At 41.5% G+C, this 21,181-nt stretch overlaps 1 protein-coding gene across 1 annotated transcript in view; it reads left to right on the top strand.

Moving 5' to 3' along the window:
* Positions 1-7,773: 7,773 nt before the first annotated feature.
* DNAJC1 (DnaJ heat shock protein family (Hsp40) member C1) overlaps positions 7,774-21,181 on the top strand; it is a 97,859-nt gene continuing 84,451 nt past the window's right edge. Inside the window, exon 1 of the mRNA XM_084511951.1 lies at positions 7,774-8,016. Within this exon, the coding sequence (XP_084368077.1) occupies positions 7,873-8,016 (144 nt within the window). The 5' untranslated portion in view covers positions 7,774-7,872. The remainder of the gene's footprint in view (positions 8,017-21,181) is intronic.

The raw sequence follows: 21,181 nt of genomic DNA on the forward strand, positions 1-21,181 counted from the left end.
GTTGCTACAAAAATAAAGCCAAAAATAGAATTTGACTATGCAATCAAATCTGGGATAAATGGGATAAGGACTATAGTGCTGTTCTTAAGCTTTAATATTTATAGACAAAGGGTCATCAAATTCCTTAATATTTGCAGGCTATGAGTTTTCTGAGCTCGCATTGTGGGCTAAAAAAGAAGAGAATACTTGTGTGGCAACCCAAGTCAAACACATTTGTGGATCTATAATTTAGCTATTGCATCCATTAAAATATCTATTAAAATGTGGTTCCTTTTCCCAGCTTTCACAGTCTTCATTTTGGGAAGATTGCCATGCTATTGATGATCTATTAAATATAGCAATTTTTGTGTTGCAACTTTTGGATACTATGTGCTCAAAGGATGATTAATTGGTATGATGGACACAAAAGTGGATCCAGGCAATGCCTCTGTGCAAGGTCCTGCTCCATGCCCTCGAAGCTGCCTTCTCAGCACGCCAATGCCTGGGAACACCTAACAGGAGCATCCACAAACTTAAGTGATTTCTTTCTGTACATGCCACATGGAGAAGTCAATATTTATACGTCATACTTGATAGAATTCATTAAATATATTTTGCTAAATAACACCCTATATTACATATTCCTTGTCTAATATTTGCATAAGGAGGAAGTATTTGTTATGTGAATTGAATGCCTGTTAAGAAGGACTAAATGAGTGCACCATATTTAATATTTATTTGGTAACACAACGCAGTAGATATGGGGGAGGTGAGAGAGAATGCAAATACAGGAGGAAGAAAAAAGTGATTAAAGGGCATGGACAGAACACAAAGTATTTCTGTATGACAACAGTGGTTCTGAGAAAAACAAGCAGCACGACAAGCTCAGATATTTTGAATTTAGGTTTTTTAAATTAAATATTTTAAATAACAAACAATACTTGAGAAGGGCCATGAATGACTATTCACAGCAGACATGATTTATCTGAAAATGGTGTTTCAGGGCGTCTCCAGAGGTGACTTACTTCTCTAAGATCTGGACCATTAAGGTTCTTCATGTTTGGGGCACCTTTTATCTTCAGCGGCAGGTTCTTAGTAAGAGAAATCTTTATTTTTACTTTTCTGTTGTTTTTCTGTCATGTAGTTGTAATGAGTGAAATTCATACTCCAGCAAAATCTAATAACAGCAACAACAAAATGTCCACATTGTTGAGAGCTGTTAAAGCTCTCAGGACTACCTACTGGAGAGTATAGATCTGGAGAAATTGTACTGGGCAATAGGTTTTTGTGAGAAATTGTATTGCAGAATTTTGGCAAAGTGCTCTGGATGGCATTTTGTTTTTCTGAAAATAATGGTTTGCAGTTGTAATGAAAGTATTATCTCTCTCTATTTTCTGAAATTGACTCCTTGAGAGCAAATGGAAGCCAAACTATACAGACAGAGAGGAAGGATTTGGGCTATTTTTGTTACAATTTGAGGAAAAATCAAATATAAACTACCAGCAGCAAGATGCTGTGATATGTTGTTAAAAACAAGCACTGTCCATGATTAACTCCTATATACGTTTGCTGTAACAAGCCCTTCCCTCGTATTTTTGTCAGGTTGTGCTTGCGGCTGGTCAGCCTTTCTGTGCATGGTCACAGTTCTGTGCACTAATATATTTTGTGATGATGTATTTTTATCTTTGGCTTTAATTTACTGTTATTCTCTTCTCCAGCATTTTTTGGTGCTAATATCTTCCCTTCTTGGGAGAGAGATTTTTGCAAATCTCACAAACATAGGTACCTCCATTTTAATAATTGGGAGGTAAGTGTTACATAGTGTCACAAACAGAATTGTATCATCTGGGATTTGGTACCTCTTCATAGCAATAAGCAAATTCTTTGATAATATGCAATGTTAAACTCATCCTTTTTCATTTGCCAAATCAAATTTGTTTTTTTCTTATCCCTAACACCAGGTTTACTGTGGTAAGGCAATGAAGAATACAAGGAGGGACCAGTGCAGGCAATTAAAACCAACTGGAATACAAATGTTAGGACACTGGTTATAGGTATCATTGAGTTATTATAAGGAAGGTATTGTCACCGTCCTTAGCACCTACATGTTTTTTTCTTGTAAACATAGTGTGGGACCTGGCAGAGGAGTGGTAAAACCACTACGTGTACAAAGAGGACCGAAGCTGCTCTCACATAGCAGCCATCTTGTTCCACTTCTTCATGGTCCTTCAGATTGCTTTCCCAGCTTTTGTCTTAAAATCAGAGTAGTCAAGATTGGAAAAAAAAATGGTAAAGATGTCCCTCTGGTGTATTACTAGGTCTGCACACTTTTTTTTTTTCTTTTTTCTTTTTATTTTTTTAAATATATATATATATTTATCAAGTCTGTAATTACTGTGAAGTAGAAAAGGACCTTGGAAGGGTCATGCATCCATGAAACTGGTATAAAACGTTCTCTCCAGAGAAATAGTTCTTTGCCCCCTGGTGGTGAATTAATTTTTAAAAATATTACAAAACACTTTTAGGAAAGTTTACTTGAAATTAAAAAGGGATACTAGTTGCTTCAGCGAATACCAGTAAAAGTAAACTGCTAAACAACACTTAATGTGTCAAACAGAATTAAGGAAAATCCTGTAATGAACAAGCTTCATCGGTCTTTGATAGCCACTACAGAACAGAACAAAATGAATCAACATCACCATTCAAAAACTCTACGAGAACTTCTGCATTTCTAAGTCATGTTTCTCATTTTGCCTGGTCTCTGGGTTTAACACAAATGTCTTGAGAACATGTTGTAATCTTGAGAATAACTCATTTCCAGTGTTCTTATATTACAGACTGAAAAAATTATATTCATGCACAGTATCTTTAGATAGACCCCACTCTGGAGACTACTAGTATCATCTACACACTCAGAGCTCTCATTCTTGGAGACCAGTACAATATTCCCTAGTACAATATTAAAAGACCTGTACCTATTTCTAAAGGTTGACTTGAGGTTTTCAGCCTGAGTATATGGAGTGAGGAGGTAGGTGGAGTACCAGGATATCGTTCTTGGAATAGCAATAATAAAACTGGCATGGAAGTCATCCACTTTCAGTTTAAACCACAGATCATTTTGAAAGGTGTTAAGAATACATTATTTAAGAAGATGGTATAAGCCTTCAAATCGCTGATTTTGTCTTGTCTTTTAATTCTTGTGCCTCCTGAATTCTGCCTGAGACTGTGCTTCCCTATGTTGATGTTCTGCTACAGGAAAATACATATTCAAATATAATGACAAACTATTGTCATGTCATGGAGCAAAACATTATGCATTTATGCTGGGAAAAGGCCACTTATGATGATCAAGCCTTTCACTTGTTGGCCTTATACTGTTGGGAAGTGGTTGGCATTCTGAAGATGAAACCTTTTTCTCTGTCCCATGGTGTGTGAGTTATCCTGTATGATGTTAATGTGGCTTCAGGTAGCTTTTCAGTTTGGAAAATAACATCACCAGGTATGGCATACTCAAGGCAGGGCTTGTTTTGGTTTTGGTACTAATGATGTAACATGAGGGGAAAGAAAAAAAAAAAATTAACATAGCTAAAAGAGAGGACTGAGCTGCCCAGACCAGGCATGAAATAGCTATTTCCTAAATAATATTCTTTCATGTCTGATGGACTGTAATAGAGTCAGCTTTCTGTTTTTAGCTCTGTTGCTTTTGCTTCTCTTTCCATTCCCACATTTCTTTCTCATTACTTTGACTTATGTCTGGCCTAAGGTAACAGCTGGTCTACACAAATGGCATATTCCTTACAAATCTTTCAGGGGGCAGGGTTGCTATACCTTTCAGGGGGCAGGGATCCTGTTCCCCCTTATTTTTCCACTGCCATGCTGGATGCTACCTTCCCTCCTTCTCTGCTCCATTCTGACTCATCCATCTGTGTGGTTACATCCATCTGTGTGGATCTGGAAAATGATCTGGCTGTAACAAACAAACCCTTTAAAAAGCCAGATCAGTTGGCTGGCAGGACAGAGCACTAGGGAACATCTCTGAGCAAGGTGCCTGCCTTCTCACCCTCTGTGGGAAGGCAGCAGAGCCCTCCGAAATTCCCTGCCAGCTGCCAAGGAGAATGCCTCCCTCCACTGCGTTTAGCCTCACTGCCTGGGGAACAGCTTGCTTTGAGCTCTCAGGGTATACTTATACAAAGGTTGTATTTTTATTTTTTTCCGATGGGAAAGCCGGTCTAAGCCAGGCAGTTTCCTGCCTGCTATGCCCTCTTGTTCTTGCTCCTTCATTGCAGTTCGCTGTCCCCTTGATTGTGCCGATGCAGCTGTTTCTGGGCCGCGCTGTAAATTGGATCACTGAAATAAATCCGAGTTTTTGTGTGCATATGTGTATGTATGTGTGTGCGAACAGCTTTTTTTTTTTTTCTTTTTTGGAAAAACCTGGATCATTTCAGTCATTTGATTTATAACGTGGCCCACAAAGAGGTGAATTAGCACAGCCGAGGAGGCAGTGAACAGCGGCGCAGAGGTGGGAACAAGCGTCTGGGCTGGGGGAGGGCGCAAGAAACTCTTAAGCCAGCTTTGTTAGCACAGAAAACTACTGTTACTATCCAAACCCATGCAGAAGCACCCAAACTGAGCAGCCAGAAGGGAAAATCAGAATAGACTGCGGAGCAGTCAAACTCGTGAATTGCTAAGAGAGAAGGTTTACCTTTAGGGAGAAAAAAAAAAAAAAAAAAAAAAAAAAAAAATGGTCCTTTAATAAGCTCTTTCCACTGGTCTTCTTCTATTTGAGACACCAAAATAGCAGGCTCACTCTTTAGCTATTCAGAATATGATTGTGTGAATCCTACTGGGCTTTAAAGTATGTTGGTCTTTCAGTGGTGTTAAAACAGTAATAATAACCGGTTCATGCCTCGGGCCTCGGGTGCTACTGTCAATTAGCATCAGAACATAGATTTATTTAAACAAGATATATTCCTGCATATGTTTCTTGCCCTTACGGTTTGCAAAGGAGAGCTTAGTGGCTGAGTGTACCTGGTTCGGTGATACCTGCCTGTGTGTGCAGGCAGAGAAACTTCAAGGCAGGGAAAGGAAATGCCATACTTGCCTTTGCAGCTCCCAATGTTCTTAAAATAAAGGTGCTGCCCAGCTGGGGAGGCTGCGTACAGAATATGGTGCTCAATTAAAAACACTCCTCTGATCCTCTAGCCATTCAAATGTCATGTATACGTGTTAGAAACAAATAGTAATACCTCCCAACATGAGTAACTTTAGACCACGATGACAAAGTTGTGTGGAATTTTCTACCTTCTCTGTGTTTGTGTCAGAGTTAGCAATACCAAGACTTAAACTGTCATCACTGCTCATCTCACTCAGCCGTCACTGCCCCTGTCACTGCAGATTTCTCACATATACTCTTTCAGCAAGCATTGCTGAATTGGTTTATGTTTGCTTTGTATTTTAAGTATTTTTCTGAATCTGAGAGAGAGAACTGACTTCTAATTTAGTTGCTCTATTTTGTGCTGTGGAAGTCTAATGTGACTTGGATTAATTGAAGTGTTGGAGAAGGGGGAAGGACTCTAATGACTCACCAAGAAAAAATAACTGCTTATGACTGAAACAGGAAAACAGAAAAATGGAAGAAACTGACATTATTATGGTGGTACTTCAAGTCTTTTAATAGCATTTTTAGCATTTTCTTCCAAAAAATATCAGTATTTATTCTTGGGGTACAGAATGATTTTAATGGAAACTTTTAAACCAATCTCATTGTCTAGCATTAAAAATATATATATAAATAAAAATTTAGAAATGTTACATGCAGTATCAGGCCTTCTCTTCTAATAGTTTACAAAACAGTGTAAAAAAATGGGTATTCAAATTTTCCACATTGTTAAAACTGATTGGAATAATTGAAGTATGCTGACTTAAATGTAAAATATCTCTTAAATATAAGAATCATAATCCTATTATCATCAGTGTTTTTTTTTTTTTCCCTGTTATTCTTTCTAAATTCCCATTCCTCTCGAGTGAAAGGCAGCATAATTTAGCTGAAGAATTCTGAGATGTTTCTTTCAAAGTAACTATCATCTTCTGTTGCTCTATAAAGGATTGAAGCCACAATCTACCTGAAATTGGTGGTCAGCATTAGGACAGTTTTTCCTAGTCTCAACAGAACTGATCAGCTACTTTTATCATTTTTTTCAAGGTTTTAACTTCAGTTTCAGCAAGAGCAACCAGAGACAGATTTTGAAAGCGGTCATCCTCTGTTACAAATTCTGAATGATAAAAAATAAGATCAAAATTAAAAAGGCTTCTTTTCAAAGGATGATCATTGTACTAGATCAGCTTAACTAAAGAGGCTTAGGAGCTAATGAGGCAAAATGAAGTACATATTGAAGATACAAAACAAGGCAGAAAGGAAGGCGAGTTTGGAAAGCATATACTAAGGGGACTGGAGTATTGTTAGTCTGACATTTAAAAAAACTCTTTAAGCTGGTTTAAAAAACATACTGCCTTGTTGAGCTCTTCATTTGCCTGTGGTTTCTGATGGTACTTTGCATCTTTAGACTTTGTACTACAGCCTTGTGGGTTGGTAACTTTTTGAATTGAAAGCTGGTATTTTTGTGCAATAAAGCTTGAGGCTTGAAAGCAAGGAGAATCAGACAGACTAGGCAACAAAGGGAATTTATGCTATGAGTACTGCTCTACAAAAAAGAATAGATGAAGAAAATAATTAAGAGGGAAGAAACCAATTTGTAACAGATTCAGTTACTCCAGCAAAACAAAGCAGCTGATAAAACAGCTAGCCCAAGACTTCCTCATGACTTTGCAATTCTCTAGGAAAGGATTATTTTTATGGCTCTGTGATGAAGTGAAAGAAGCACTTTTTAAGATGATCAGAATTAACAGTTAAGCGCTCCTTTTTGAGAGGTGTGAATTAAAAAAAAAAAAAAAAAAAAAAAAAAAAGTCAACATCAGATGTTGGTTAAATTATCATTTCCTGGCAAATGGGTTTAGGTGTCTTTTCAGGAAACAGAGCCAGAGGCAGAATTGTGGTCCTAACAGCCCAGAGGGCATGCATATGGGATGTGGAAACATAAGTTTAAATGTCAATCTGATTAATATTTAAGTAGTTTACTCAAGGGGGAACAGCTTCAATAGAAGAGAATGCCTGAGACTCCTCCGAGTTGGAAAATTATAGAATCATAGAACATGATAAAGGTGATGATGTGTGTGATGGATGAATTATGTATGTATGATATAACTTCTATGAAATTGTGATACAATATGAATTGATGGGGGTTGTTTCCAGCCCGATCTGAATGCAGCAGGGAGCCACGTCTCACTGCCCCCAGCACGCACCCAAGGCTGGTGTACGCAGTGCCTCACTCCTGCTAGGACGTCAGGTTAGCAGCTGGGATTTTGGTAAGATACTGTCAGGAAAGGATTTTGGTGAAGTGGAAAAAAAAATAAAAATGCTTTCTGAGGTTAGCTTCAGAAAACCACGGGTATTTTGGCGGTGACTGACAACGGCCTTCCTCAGGGCGACAGCTGGGCCTGGAGGGGAAGGGGATACGGCGAGAGGAGGAGGAGGAGGAGGAGGAGGAGGAGGAGGAAGGCCGAGGCAGGAAGGGGAGGGGGCAGCGCCACCCTTCCCCCCCCCTCCACCGCCTCCACTGCGCCAGCGCCGCCGGTTGCCGGGGCAGCTGACGTCACGGCGCGCAGCGGCTGCGATTGGACGCGGGGAAATTCCGCGCTGCCCTCCCTCCCTCCCTCCCCGCCGCCCGCCCCCGCTGGGGCCGGCAGCCGGCGGGGCCGGGCCTGGCGCCTTCCCTCCGCGCCCGGCCGCTGCCGCCGCTGCTGCTGCGCCCGCCCGGCCACGTCCTCGCCCTCGCCATGGGCCGCCGGCCGCTGCTGCCGCTGCTGCTGCTGGCGCTGCTCCTGCCCCGCGGCCGCGCGTGGGACAGCGGCGACCTGGAGCTGTTCGACCTGGTGGAGGAGGTGCCGCGGAACTTCTACGACTTCCTCGGGGTGCAGCAGGTGAGCGGGGGAACCCCCCGGACCCCCCCCGGGCACCCGGACCCTGCCCCCTGCAGCTCGCCCCCGGGTTCCTCGTTGCGGGCTTCGCTGCCACTCTGCACCTTCACCTGGGCTGTGCTGGTGCCCACCTGGTGGTCTGCTGCTCCTGGGAGCTCTGTGCTCTGTGCACAGCCTGGCTGCACCTCTCGCACACCTCTGCCATCTTCTTGACGCTGTCTCCAGGCAGCGTTCCTCTCCTGACTGTCTAATCCTTTATATCTTTAACGCTGTCCCCAAAAGACCCTTCCTTTTAGGTTTCTCTCCTAGCACCCCTATGTTGTGGTGGGTGATCCTGCTGTTGTAATAACTCCCTTAACTTTAAAGCCTGTCCTGTGTGGTCCTTGTAGTTATTGGGAATTAGACTGTATTCAGGTGCATCTCGTTAGGGCCTCTGCAAAAAAAAGGGAGGTGTCTGCACCTGGAAGGGTCCTGGTTTTTGGAAATTACCAGTTGCAAGATGGTAGCTGGGGGATTCCGAGCCTTTCATCTCTTTTTGTTTTACTTCTTAAGCTTCTGGTGTGAAATACTATGGGATGTCATCCTACGTACACCCCAGAAACCTCTGCTGCACAAATCTCATGTTCATGAGCCTAAAGATTGCCTTTTTAATTCCTGAAAGGCAATTTTAGTGTTTAGGTAATTTAGGGATACAATACTTCATGTTTTGATTAGTGATGTTCAAATCAGAAGCTCATCTTTTTGTTCGTACCCTCCACAGACCTTTTGTTTAGGGCTGAGCCTGTACCTTGCACAATCAGACTAACAAAATATAATGTGAACTAACAGAGTACTTTCTTACTGATGTCATACTTCAACTTGGGCATTACATGACTAGAAGATCACAATGGAGAACTTGAATCTCCTGCAATGTGCAAGCAGAGAAAAAGTTGAAAAAGCTGTACAGGTTCACAGGTTCTTCCACGTGGCGTCTTCTCCTGCTGCTTGCTTCTCCAGCTCTGGCCTGTCCCTGCCTTTCAGACACGGCACTGAAGTAGGACTCTGACTTGGGCTGACTCGTAAGGTCACAGCTGTGGTTTGGGTTACCGTGGCCAGAAGGTGACTGGTCTTGTAATGGGGTCAAGGAAGTGCACAAATGTCAGGTATTTTGTACTCTGCCTTGGATGCCTTAACACAAAGCTGTCTTTTACCATAATGTCTCTGTGTTCTGTTTGCACATTTCTTCAGGTTTTCTGCTATTTTCTAGAGCTATGACTCAATGGAGATAATTTACTGGTTATTTTGTACGTCACTATTGTTTTAGTTGGCATGCCTTTGACTACAGTGCTGTGATTATCTCGTAGTTCTGGCGCTGGTGGTTGTGTGCCCAGATGCTCAGGTGTTTTTCTTGGGGTTTTCACATAAGAGGGACAGAGACTGTGTGAATATAGCCTTTGTGGCTGTGCCTTTGGACTGTTTCACAATCTCTCATTCATCAAAGCTGGTTGTTTTTTTTTTTTTTTCCCCTGTCTCCGTATTCCTCTGGTGTTCATTGGTATTCATTGCCTTGTATTGTGTCTTGATAATCCCTTCCCCCATGTATTTATGGGAGAGGGAGATTGGAAGCAGGATGTAAGTTCCATGTCTAAAATGCAGATGCTCAACCGCGCTTATGAATGGCAGCATATCAGGCTGCCATATTTCTCCAGACATGTCACCTTGTATTTAAAAAAAATAAAATAAAAAAATACAGGGAATGAGTACAGTACTTTCTAAAGGCATTACAGCATTAGATCTTGGTAGGAGAATTGTGGTACTGGTGTTTTGCTGAACCTTGCATGCACTGTCAGAGGCTGCTATTGCCCTCAAATGACAAGGTGACTGTGGGAAGTCCTCTAACTCTCTCGCGTGCTTTGATGAAGCCTCTGGCTGCTGGATTTTCCCCTGGAATTGGAAAGAAATTATGACTTTGGTTGCTAGTCCATATTTACTGGACTAAGGGGTTTGTGTTTTGCCTTTTTGGTGACCTTCTGGCATTGCACTCGCAGAGCGTTAGGTTCAAATGCTACTGCTGTTGTGCTTTCTGGCATCAGTGGCAGGGATGTTGGAGGATGTTATAATGAAAACGAGTTTTGTTGTGAAAATGGAACAACAAAGAGTAAGATTGTGACTTAATTATTCTAATAACTGTGGTTAGCGCTTGAATTCAAGGAAGAGTTGGCTGAGAAATCTACAAGGGTTTGAGGACAGAAGGGGCCTCTGGAGGTCATCTTAGCCAGCATCCAAGTCGAGTACCTAGAGGAAGAAGTATCTGAATGGGATGCAAGGACACAATCTGTTAAGCCATTGGATCCATAATAACATACCATTTATAAAGGAGAATTAAACTTAGATATATTTTTTTCTACTGCCATTTTGAGCAATTCCTAAATTGCTCTACCTTCATATTTCTTTGGTTGTGCTTAAATTGATGATGTGATTAACTCGAATGGCTCACTTAAAATATTACGGTTCTAAAGAAGTTTGACCTAGCAAAATGGAGAGATTAAGATAACCTTTGGCTTGATAAAAGATTACATTTCCATGTCTTCCACTTCTTTACCGAAGTTGTGTCCAAATGAGGCAAATTAGAATCATAAACTCTTGACAGATCAGCTGTAATAATCGCTCCCATAATCACTTCAATATGGAGAGCTTCAGACTGCCAAAGGGATCAGGACCAGATAGCACTCCTCTCAAAACTCAGATGAAGTTGCTGAATTAAACCAGAGACTGTGCAGACCTGGTCGTAAAATTACCTTGTTACCTGAGAATGTGAATGTGCAGAAGCGATGTCAACTTCTTGGAAAAAATCCAGGAGGATCTGGGGAACTGTGAGCTTGTAGGGCAACACATGCCCCGGTGGAGTTAACTGTATCTGTTACAGCTTTTACTAGCCAATACCTGCATGAATGTGGCATGCTCTGGATGAATCGAGCTGGCATCAGCTGCACCCGTGCAACTTCTTGCCAAGGTATGCTGTTGATTATAACTGTGTGTATGTGGCTTCAGGGGGACTGCCCGCTGCTTTACTATTTTTGGCTCGCTGGAAGGAAGGCACCGCAGGCCTCTGATGTCTTGTGAAGCTTTAGGATTTGCTCTAGAATACGAGAAGTTTGATGGAGAGGTTTTTAGGAAATGTTGCATGTTTGTTGGTGTTACCAACACTCGGCAGCATGCCGGTCACATGAAGAAGTGCTCAAGTGCACGAGCTGTACTGTGAGAATCGACCAGGACAGGGCAGCGTGCCTCGAATCAGTGGGGACCAAGGAATTTCTGAATGAACCTTTGGTTTCTGCTGGCCGTCAGATAAGGGAACAGGTTTGTATTGTAAGTTCTGCTGGGCCCGGGCTGTGTATGAAAGCAAACACAAAGTTTCTCCAAGCATCCTTTGACGTGGTAGAAGAGGCCCTGGGACCTTGTATTCCCGAGGAAAACTTAATGTGGGGGTGCGACTTGCTGGCCGACACTGTGGGTGAATATATGGCCTCCAAAAATATTGAGTGCCTTCTTTAGTAGCGATTTGTACCTTCCTTGTGGCACATGAGTTTTATTTTGGAAAAGCTGAATGCTGCATTGGTGTCACTACTAGGCAGCAGATTTGCTCGGTGACGGTGCAGTGCCAGGTCAGAGCTGCAGCCTGCGAGCTCCTGGTGTGTTAGCAGTTCCCAGAAACTGCAAGACGTGAAAACCCAGGCATCGGGTTTCCTTGGCTGCGAGAAGCCACGGCCAGCTGGAGGTGTTGGGCCAACGGGCCCCTTCAAAGGCCGCAGGAACAGAGAGGCTGTGTGTGCCCTCGCAAGCGGCGCAGCCTGGCAGGGCCCTGTCTGCAGAGTGCAGCGCTTGGTGCCGAGGAGCTGATGCCCACACTGTTTGCCTTTCAGGGGATTTTGTTGCTGAACTCATTCCAGGCTGGCCACGTGGGCTCGGTGCCCGCTTGTGTTGAAGCTCCTGGTGTGTGTATTACAGCTTGGTCCTGCCTGAAAGGAGCCCAGTTCGGCCCCTGCAGGGCTGCTTCATGGCATGCTGTCAGTGGGAAAAGTAAGGAAGCTTGCTTGGTATGTCCTTGGTATGCTCCTTAGCACATCTGTGCTGAGAAACTGAGGTAGATGTGCTTTATGGGAAATGGCTTATGCTGGATTTTACCTCTTGGTGTTGCCTAGTAAGGCAGAACCTTGCCAGAAATGAGCCCCGTGACAAATTACCTGGCTCTGACTGACATCACGCCTGGAAATATCGTAAAAGAAAACTTTCTCTAGTAAGTTATTGCATGCTGCAAGTGTGTTGGCTGCTGATACTCATCACCGCAGTTCTAAAGCTGCAGATTCACGTGTATAAGAAAAGTTCCTGGGCACAGAGCTGGTCATTTCTTAGCCATTCATTCTGGACACCTCTGAACCTGTCAGTGTTACATCGTCTGGTGCTGCCTCGGTTCTTGCTTTGAGTGGTCACTGTCCAAAAAAAAAAAGCATCAACCAAAACAAAACCCAACCAACTAGACAAAAAGATTTTTGCTGTAGAGCTTTTGGGGAACTTGAGTACACAGAGTGGTCCCATCAAGTGGGAGGAGGTGTGTAAGGGAGAGCCGTATCTATTCAAGGAATGCTCTCGAGTCCTCAGCAAAAACAGCCTACCTGTGGAGGTTTTCTCTCTCCTGGGGCTGGCGAAGTGTGTGTAAGCAGGATGAGGTAGGAGAAATAGGAGAGACGCCCAGAAACTGAGCAGTCTGTTTCATCTTCCTAGTGACAAATTGTATCGTGCTCTAAAGGCTTATTTTGGTTGCTCCTTCTAACACTCAAGGCTGTTCTCTTCCCTGATGCTTTCGAAGGGTAACGTATGTGGGCGCAGTGTTACTAAAGTCATCTGCAAATGTTTTAGGGAGAAAAAAACCCTCGGTTGGTAACACTGGTTTAGTCTCCCAAGCTCTGTAAGTATTTGATTCAGTGAGATAGAGCTTCACACTTGCGCAGTTACGATGACTTGCTTAGATGATTTTGACAAAGCTGTGAGCTTTAGGCTTTTCTTACTTTGTTTTGTAAGATTACTTTGTCTTTGCATGACAATTCGGATATTCACTCCGACTTTTGAAAGCCTTGTGCCACGAAGCACCACGTAGCAGTTTGATGGCTCACTACTCGCATGGGAGGAATCAAAGTTGCTGGGATGGGGATGAAGCATCGCGTCTAATGATTCAGATTCTAGATTCAGAAACCTGTTTCAGATTTTCTGCTTCATGTTCAAAATACATATTAAGGGGGTCTAGTAGTTTTGGAAGGGTTAGACTTTAATGCACAGTTGGCCACAGAATCTGAATTCCATGGCCAGAAAATGAAATGTTGCATCAACTTCAATGCTCCAGTCTGTCAAAAATAATTAACTTCTGTAACATCCAACTGCGCATAGTAGTAGCAGACTTTTCTTTGGATGGTGAGAGATCACAGTTATTTCTCGAATCTGCATGTTTCTTTTGGGTGGTGGATGAAAGGAAGGGTTCTTCAGAATCTTTTTTTTGACTTTGGTTCCTGTTACGGCAATTACAGCTGATGCCAGTTACAGCCAGGAAGACCACCAAACCCACTCATCGACATTGAAGCTGTAGTAGACTTCGTTGCAGTACTCCAAACAAAAATAGCAATAAAAAAATCCCAACAGATTTCTTGCTAGTGGCTTTTGCTGTAATTTTGGTTTATTCCACAAAAGTAATTGTGTGTTTTTTCTCAATATGTTATTTAGACATAACTCTGCATCCCTTCATGCTTTTTAGCTTTCTATTTAAATCTGCCATGTTGAAGTTATACATGGAAGTGAGATTTCCAGCAGCTCTGGAAACTGTTTTTCATCAGAAATGTAAATCAATGCAAGTTGTGCAAAGTCGTTGTTGAGATTATTCACTTGGATCATATCGAGCCAACTTGTTTTGACCTACGGGATGGTTTGCTTGGAAGAAACGCCATAGAGAACCACTTGTGATACCTGTGCTCAGATTTGTAACTGAGAATGGAGCAGGCTGCTGGATTTTGTATTTATTGTTTTTGACAGTGCTGATCTCTCAGGTAAGCTGCTGCTACTTTATGTAATGTGTTGTGTAGGTGCACCAACAGGTATCGTGTGTGAATAACAGTCCCTGATGCTTTTGTTCATGGTTGCATTATTTTAAAATGATTGAGAAGTCTAGGCTTGAAAAACTTACATTTTCCAGTAAAATGTGTTTTCTGTATTGTCTTCTACTGACTTTTTGCTTGGACATTGTCCAAGGAAATCTATTTTTGTTTCTTATGTTGTTTTTATTACTTTTTTTTTTTTGCTTTGATTGTTGTTGGCTCCTGTCTTAAAGACATGAAAGCGTTGTGGAATTTGCCATTAGAGGTAGTTTCAGACACTTACTGATAGCTTTCCTTGACAACTCAGTCATGTCATACTTTTCTGCTTTATTTCAGATTATTTTTCTTTTTTTTCTTGCTGTGCAGAGGGATGTGCAGCAGGGAACCCAAGGGAGCTAACAGCATGCAAAGGGCTGTGGAAGGGATAAAATAAGGAGTGATGATTTATTTGTTTTGTCTGCAGCAACAATAATGTTTTAGCTGTTCTTCTCTTGCTCTCTGTGCTTTCCACTTTGCTAATCCGTTAAGGATGTGCCCATAATAGCTTGGTCTTCAAATCACAGAAATAAACAACGTGCTATTTTAGCTCCTAGAAGTTCTGCATTTGATTTGCAATTGGTTGAGTGACCAGTTTGTTGGGGGGGGGGGGGGGGGAGAATGGTAGGTGACCTGTACCGGTGGCCTCTGCTGCTTGAACATGGGTGTGTTTTTATGCTTGTCTTGAATTCATGTCCTTTGCTGCAGTTCTGTATGGGATGATGTTGACCACCACATCAGGACTCGTGCCATCTCCCCCTTATGTGGCATACATGGGAGGGGAGGCAGCTGTGTTCCAGTGGAATATCCAAAAAGCGTGGCTGTTTGAGCAAGCTACCCCGTCAAAAATAATTATCTTCCTAAAATGTCCCATGAATGTGATACTGGGGTGAAGACTGGAAATGAGTGCAATATCTTCACTGCTTCACGGCTTGCAGCCAAACCACCTGGGACTCTACAAGCGACCCTTGTGCGAGCCGTGGGTGGGTTGGTTGCTAATAGCAAGTTCTGCTCGTGCAGCTGGAATGGGAAACACTGCATATTTGTCCTATCTGGACTGCAAAATATCGAATACCTGCTCAAGATACAGTTCTATCTTGACTGAGAAATCAATTTCAGAGACCAACCCAGTCCAGTATTGTCTTTTCTGGCCATGGTATTAATTTAATTAGGTTTAGCCAACTGTCATCAAAGGCCCTCATGCTTCCTGATAGCAGGCAGGATAAGTAGTTCCCTGATGATGATGGAATCCTGTTAATTAAGACACTGCCATTGAATTTGTTAGAAAAAAATATGGAAGCCATGGGAATGCATCTTACATATTCCAGAAGTGAAGAAGCTCAAATTTTACAGTTTTCTGCTTGCTTTAGGACAGAAATTTTAGAAGATACCATGCCCCTGCTGATAGTTCTCTAAATATCACACAGGTTTTCTTTAAAAGTTCTTCTTTGTTAAAGTCCTGAACTCTGAGGGAAGCAAACACAAAGACAACAAACAAAATTATATCTTAGGAAGAAAAGACATCTGTAGTCAGTGTTAAGTGCTGTTTATATTCTCAGATGTATTTGCATGAGAAGTTGGTGTGTTGCAGGGTAAAACAGCAACCTGTGCAAGGGCACTTAAATAAGTGTCCCATTTTTTTCTAGACTTCAAATACAAATTCAAATGAATACAAAGAACTATTTTGTACTGAAATCTTTAAAACATCTCAGTTTAAAATATGACACAACATCAGGATTAAAGTTCTCTATTATTAAGGTAGAATTTGTACTTCAAGTGTATTTCTCTCTAACTCTATCCCTTTTACAGGGAGAATGAGTAGCGTGTATTTGAATACAAAATGTTCAGGTAATATGACAAACTTACAACTTCAAAGGCTTAAAAAAAGGCTCAAAATTAAACATTGTGGTTTTACCACAAAGCTGAGATAAAGCTTAGGCATGTGTGATAAAGATCAGCTACGCTACTAAATAATTGCACTAATGTATCTCAGTTTGCTGTCACGCTATGACAAATTGCAGCCTACTCAGGACACTCTTAGGTCCAACTGTTAAGGTAGCTCAAACTAGAAATCATTCACCAACACCTCTCCTATGAAACTGTCTGATCTTAAGACCATCCAAATGCTGCACCGAATACCTTGTACCTACAAAGCTAGACTTCCTGGAAGGTGCAGATCAATTTAGTCTTTCATTGCCTCATGCTAATTATTGTTCTTCTGGCTTCTCAAACAATCTCTCACTCTTCAGCAGTGCAGATGACAGCAAAGAGCCAAGTCTACCCCAAATTCACATACCTTGGCATTAGTCAAGGTGCATGCACAGCATGGAAGCAGAGGGTAGGATTAGATCCAGGGTTTAATTACTTTAGGTAATACCTAGAAGTATGAGTATCTCAAGAAACTCTGTTTAGCAGGAAAAGAAAATCGATTGTACACTAAAGAACTATGCTAAACCCTTGAAATACTTGATTCAATACAACTTTTAACTTTCATATGCCAACTTACAGTTCCCACATTTCAACCAGGTTCCCTGGTGTGAGATTTTGGTAAGTTTTAAAAACTTGGAGAAATGGTGGTGTATCATAAAACTGCCTCATGTCTTTTTCCTCAAAGATTCAAGGCTAGCATTTGATAGAAAATGAAAATCTAAGTTTTCACAGTGATTTATATAACCAAAAAAAAAAAACAAACAAAAAAATAATCTTACTTAGCCAACAGGAATGATCAGTGACCTTACTAATAAGTGGCAGCATCAAAATTAGGAGATCTTGAGTAAGATAAGTAATCTCATTGCTTCCAAGATGATGAACTTCAGAACATCACAATAAGAAGCTTGCTTAGGAGTTGATAAATCCGCGGAATTAGTAGGGTATGAAGGTACCATTAGTCAAAAGGGGGTGGGGAACAACTCTGCATTAACCTTACCTCAAGCAACAATACAAACCCAAAGCCTCCCCAGGACCTTCTGAAAAGACAACTCCTGTCCAAGTCTGAGATGGTACGGAGTTACTGCTAGGTGCAAAGTTAACAGAAGCAGGTGATACAGTCTCAAAATCCTTCAGAATATCTCAGACGCCTGGGCTCCTGAGAAAATGTGTGTAATCATACATGGATAACAGTAGAACAACAAAGCTGCATTAATAGCAGCTATTCTTTTAAGTAATTGATGAATAAAATGGCAATTTGATCGTTTCTGGGCCAGTTCCCGTAGAATTGTTTAAATATGCAGCTAAAAAATGTGTGGACTACTTCTAATTTGTTATTATAGACTTCTTATTTAGTTTGCCAGAGCAAACTAAAATATCAAACTGCTTGTCTTTTCAAAACCTCTGTATTTCTTTAAATGTAATCAAAAGCAGGGTGCTGGCTATGGAGTGCTTGATGACAAAAATATAAAAAGTTTCATTTGGGAATAAAGCTACAGCCCTGCAATTGGTTAACTCATTTCGTGAGTCTTTCCTGTTGGAGGTGTTCAGGAGATTCCAACACCGATGCATTCTTTGCAGTAAACAGATCAAGAGAAGCTAATTAGCTAATTCAATTTGAAGTAAATATACAGGCACGTTTAAATATATATATATATATGCATACAGGAAAATCAAATGTGAAGATGTTGCCAGGATGATGGCTTCCACTTGAGATCATTGTTGAAGGAAATTTCTGTACAAAGCTGCAGACCTGCAGGTGAAGGAGGACCTCAGTACTGGGGTGAGGACACCACAAACTGTGCTGCCAGGGAGCTGGTTCCCATCTGTACCAGTAAATAAATTAGAAGAGATCCCGAGAGCTACAGCCCAGGAAGTCTGACATCCATCCTTGCTGAAGGCAGTAGGGTCTATAGAAATGAAGTCTCTGGAGCCAGGATGTGCTTGGTCTGTTGGAAAGACACAGCATGGCTTCTGCAAGGAGAAACCCTGCCTCACTGACCCACCAGAGTCCTGGTGTGCTCTAGTGAGGGCATGGAGAGAGGGTCCAGCAGGCACGGGGCTGTCTGGTTTGGCAAAAGGTTTTGACAGGGTTCCACACCAGGGGTTATCCAGGAAACTAACTTGCCACAGGATGGGACGAGGGAGTCTTAAAAGCACAAGATTGATGGTCAGGACACAAAAAGCAAGATTTAATGGCCAGTTTTCAGGGCTGAGACTAGGAAGCTGAGAAGTGTCCTGCTGGGGGATTGGTGTGGGGACTGGCTGGATGCAACACTTCCAGTGACAAGCTGAAGAACAAAACACCTGGTGACATCTCGTGGTACTGTGAGATTAACTTCACTGTAGGTAAGGTGACAGGCAAAAATATATAAAGCCATAGTTACAGAGCAGAACTTGAAGCTGGCAATTACAAACCATGAAGCGACCTTAGATGCTGCTGACAGCTCTCCAAACCCAGTGCAGCAGCAGCTGGTTGAACGGTGCCATCCAGAATGCACCCCCTAACATTGCTGATCAAAAACCGGGGAATCTGAGAGGTGCAGGGAAAAACTGGGTTGCAAAACATGACTAGGTTCACATGTTCTCCTCAGGTAACACCATCCATTGCTCTTGGCTGTATTATTTTTGCTTAAGAAGTAAATTTAAGGGTCACCTGGTCAGGAGCGTATACATAGGAAACCAGGCAGTGCACACAGCATCCAGCCTTCCTGGAAGGCATCCAAAACAAGGTAAAGCTATTCAGCTTTCTCAATTGCTAATAACACGAAAAAATCCATGATTTCTAAACTGGTACATATTTATCCAACTATAAATCCTCTTTGGAAGCCATGCCTGAATGGCACCACTGAGGAAAAGATGCGTATTTCCTTTTTAAATTGATATCTCCAGCGATCAGAGGAACGTGTAAGTGCACGGAGGTTGTGATCTTCAACCACTCAGTCACAGGGCCCTGGTAGTCTGTCAGCTACCTGCTCTATCCCTTGTGCTTAAATTTAAGTTTACTAACCAATGGTCAGCACTTCTGCCAGAAAATTAAGGTGTCTACACATTGTAGTCATTTATTAGTAAGAAAGTTAAGTGTAAAGGTATAAAAGGCAAAAATCCCCATGATCCAGATAATTAGCAAATCAGTAACTCATGGACAGGCTAGGCTCTACCTGACCAGTAGAGAAGCAGCTTTTCTTTGCAAAATTAACAGAGCTTTCTGGTTAAATTCCTCATATTAACCAGAAAACACAAAGACCAAGAAGATTTACTGAATGGATTACTGGTGTGCACCAGCTTGGGAACTCTCACTACAGAACTGAACATGAAAGTACATCAGTTATATTTCATCTTTAAGTACAGCACATAACTTAGGTACAGGAGAGGTTTGTTCTTTCACCGTTGTAAACTGCAAAATGCAACTGACTGCCTGACACCTTCCATCTGTATTTCGGTAGATAGAGTCCAACATTTGAATCCACAGTTTTGTTTTGATCATTGCTGGGTTAAGCTTGTAGTGTTGAAAAAGTATTGGAGCAGGAAAAAAAAAAATCGGTGGAAGTGAAACTACAAACTACATGTTACAAACTCACAGCAGTATTTCATACTTGTTAGCTGGGAAACTTGTGTTGGAAAACAAGTTTATTCAGAATTTTTGATCAATTGAAAGAAGTACTTGAGATTTTTATCTTTCCATTGAGTAAGCTTTTAAATAATTCCTAATAGGAAATGAGAAGAGGCTTCCATTTCAGATATTTTAAAAAATATAATACCTACTGTTTTATTGTAGCAGCCATGGTTAGACACAAGATCCAGTAAAAGCAATGACTAATATAGTTATAAACTGTCATAAAACTCTACGTGGCATTCAGCTTTTCTACCTTACCATCACAGCATTTATATTCCATAAGATAACGCCGGGTGAATTAATCAGTGACTATGCAATGGTGATTATTAACTACATTAACTGTAAAAACCAATCTAAATCAGTTTGAAATTTAATCAGAATCATTGCAGAATCGATCACAAAATATGTTGGGTGAGACAGATGTGTGGATGGGGTATTTAGGGACATGGTTTAGGGGTGGACTTGGTCCTGTTACGTGATGGTTGGACTTGATGATCTTACGGGTCTTCCAACCACAGTGATTCTCTGGTAATGATAATTACTGCCCCTTAAGGAAGAAGCTACTTATCTGTATCAGTGCAGTGAGGCTCCTTCAACAAGCAGACACGCTTTGTGTTGAGACAGCAGCATTTCAGAGCTATAGCCATGTACAAAGCACAACTACACTAGTTCTGCCTTTCCTCTGTAGTCAGGGAATGACTGGAGTGACATTATTTCAAAATTTCCAGTGCATCTTCAGATTTTCTCCAAAAGTTTTCCAGATCAGCACTGAGAAGAATTTCAGATGTAGCAAAGATGAGGGACTGCATATTAACTGTCTCGTGGTCTGATTCCACCGCTCGTTTGCTTGACACCAAGAAGAACACTTGGAAGGCCCGGGAGCCAGGTCGTTTAAGAAATTTGCACCTAAGCCATCCATCAGATGGGAGCCCAGTAATACCCAGCATCTTGGCACAAACTCTGCCAGGGGTTTCAACCCGGTTTTCAAGGGTTACATTCAAACTGTGTTATTGTTTATAGAACAGTAACGCACACCACATGTACAACATAGGCTGCCGCATGCATTCAAATTGTTTACAAATAACCACTTTTATACAAAACTATAATACCCAAACAAGGTTGACAGTCTCACAAACTGCTAAAAAGCCCAACAATCTCTTCGTATTTTATGAAAAAAAGCTTCAGAAAAAAAATATGTACACACACTACTGTTTCATAACCCAAAATTGAGCAAAACAAACTTTTACCAGACACAACATACTAAGCAAAAGCAAGAACACCAAGAAGCAAGCCAAAAACAAAACTGCAGGCTTTCAAATGCTGCATTAACTTCTTAGTCCGCTAAGATATTGTGGAAAACTGAAACAACATTCCAGGTATACATTAATTTTCTCCTTTTATTCTTTTTAATATCAGAGCTATTCTTACAGATGAAAACCCCTTTGTTATTGCTTATGCTCTCATTCCTTCT

The sequence above is a fragment of the Aythya ferina genome, assembly GCF_964211825.1.
Source record: "Aythya ferina genome assembly, chromosome: 2".
NCBI lineage: Eukaryota > Metazoa > Chordata > Aves > Anseriformes > Anatidae > Aythya > Aythya ferina.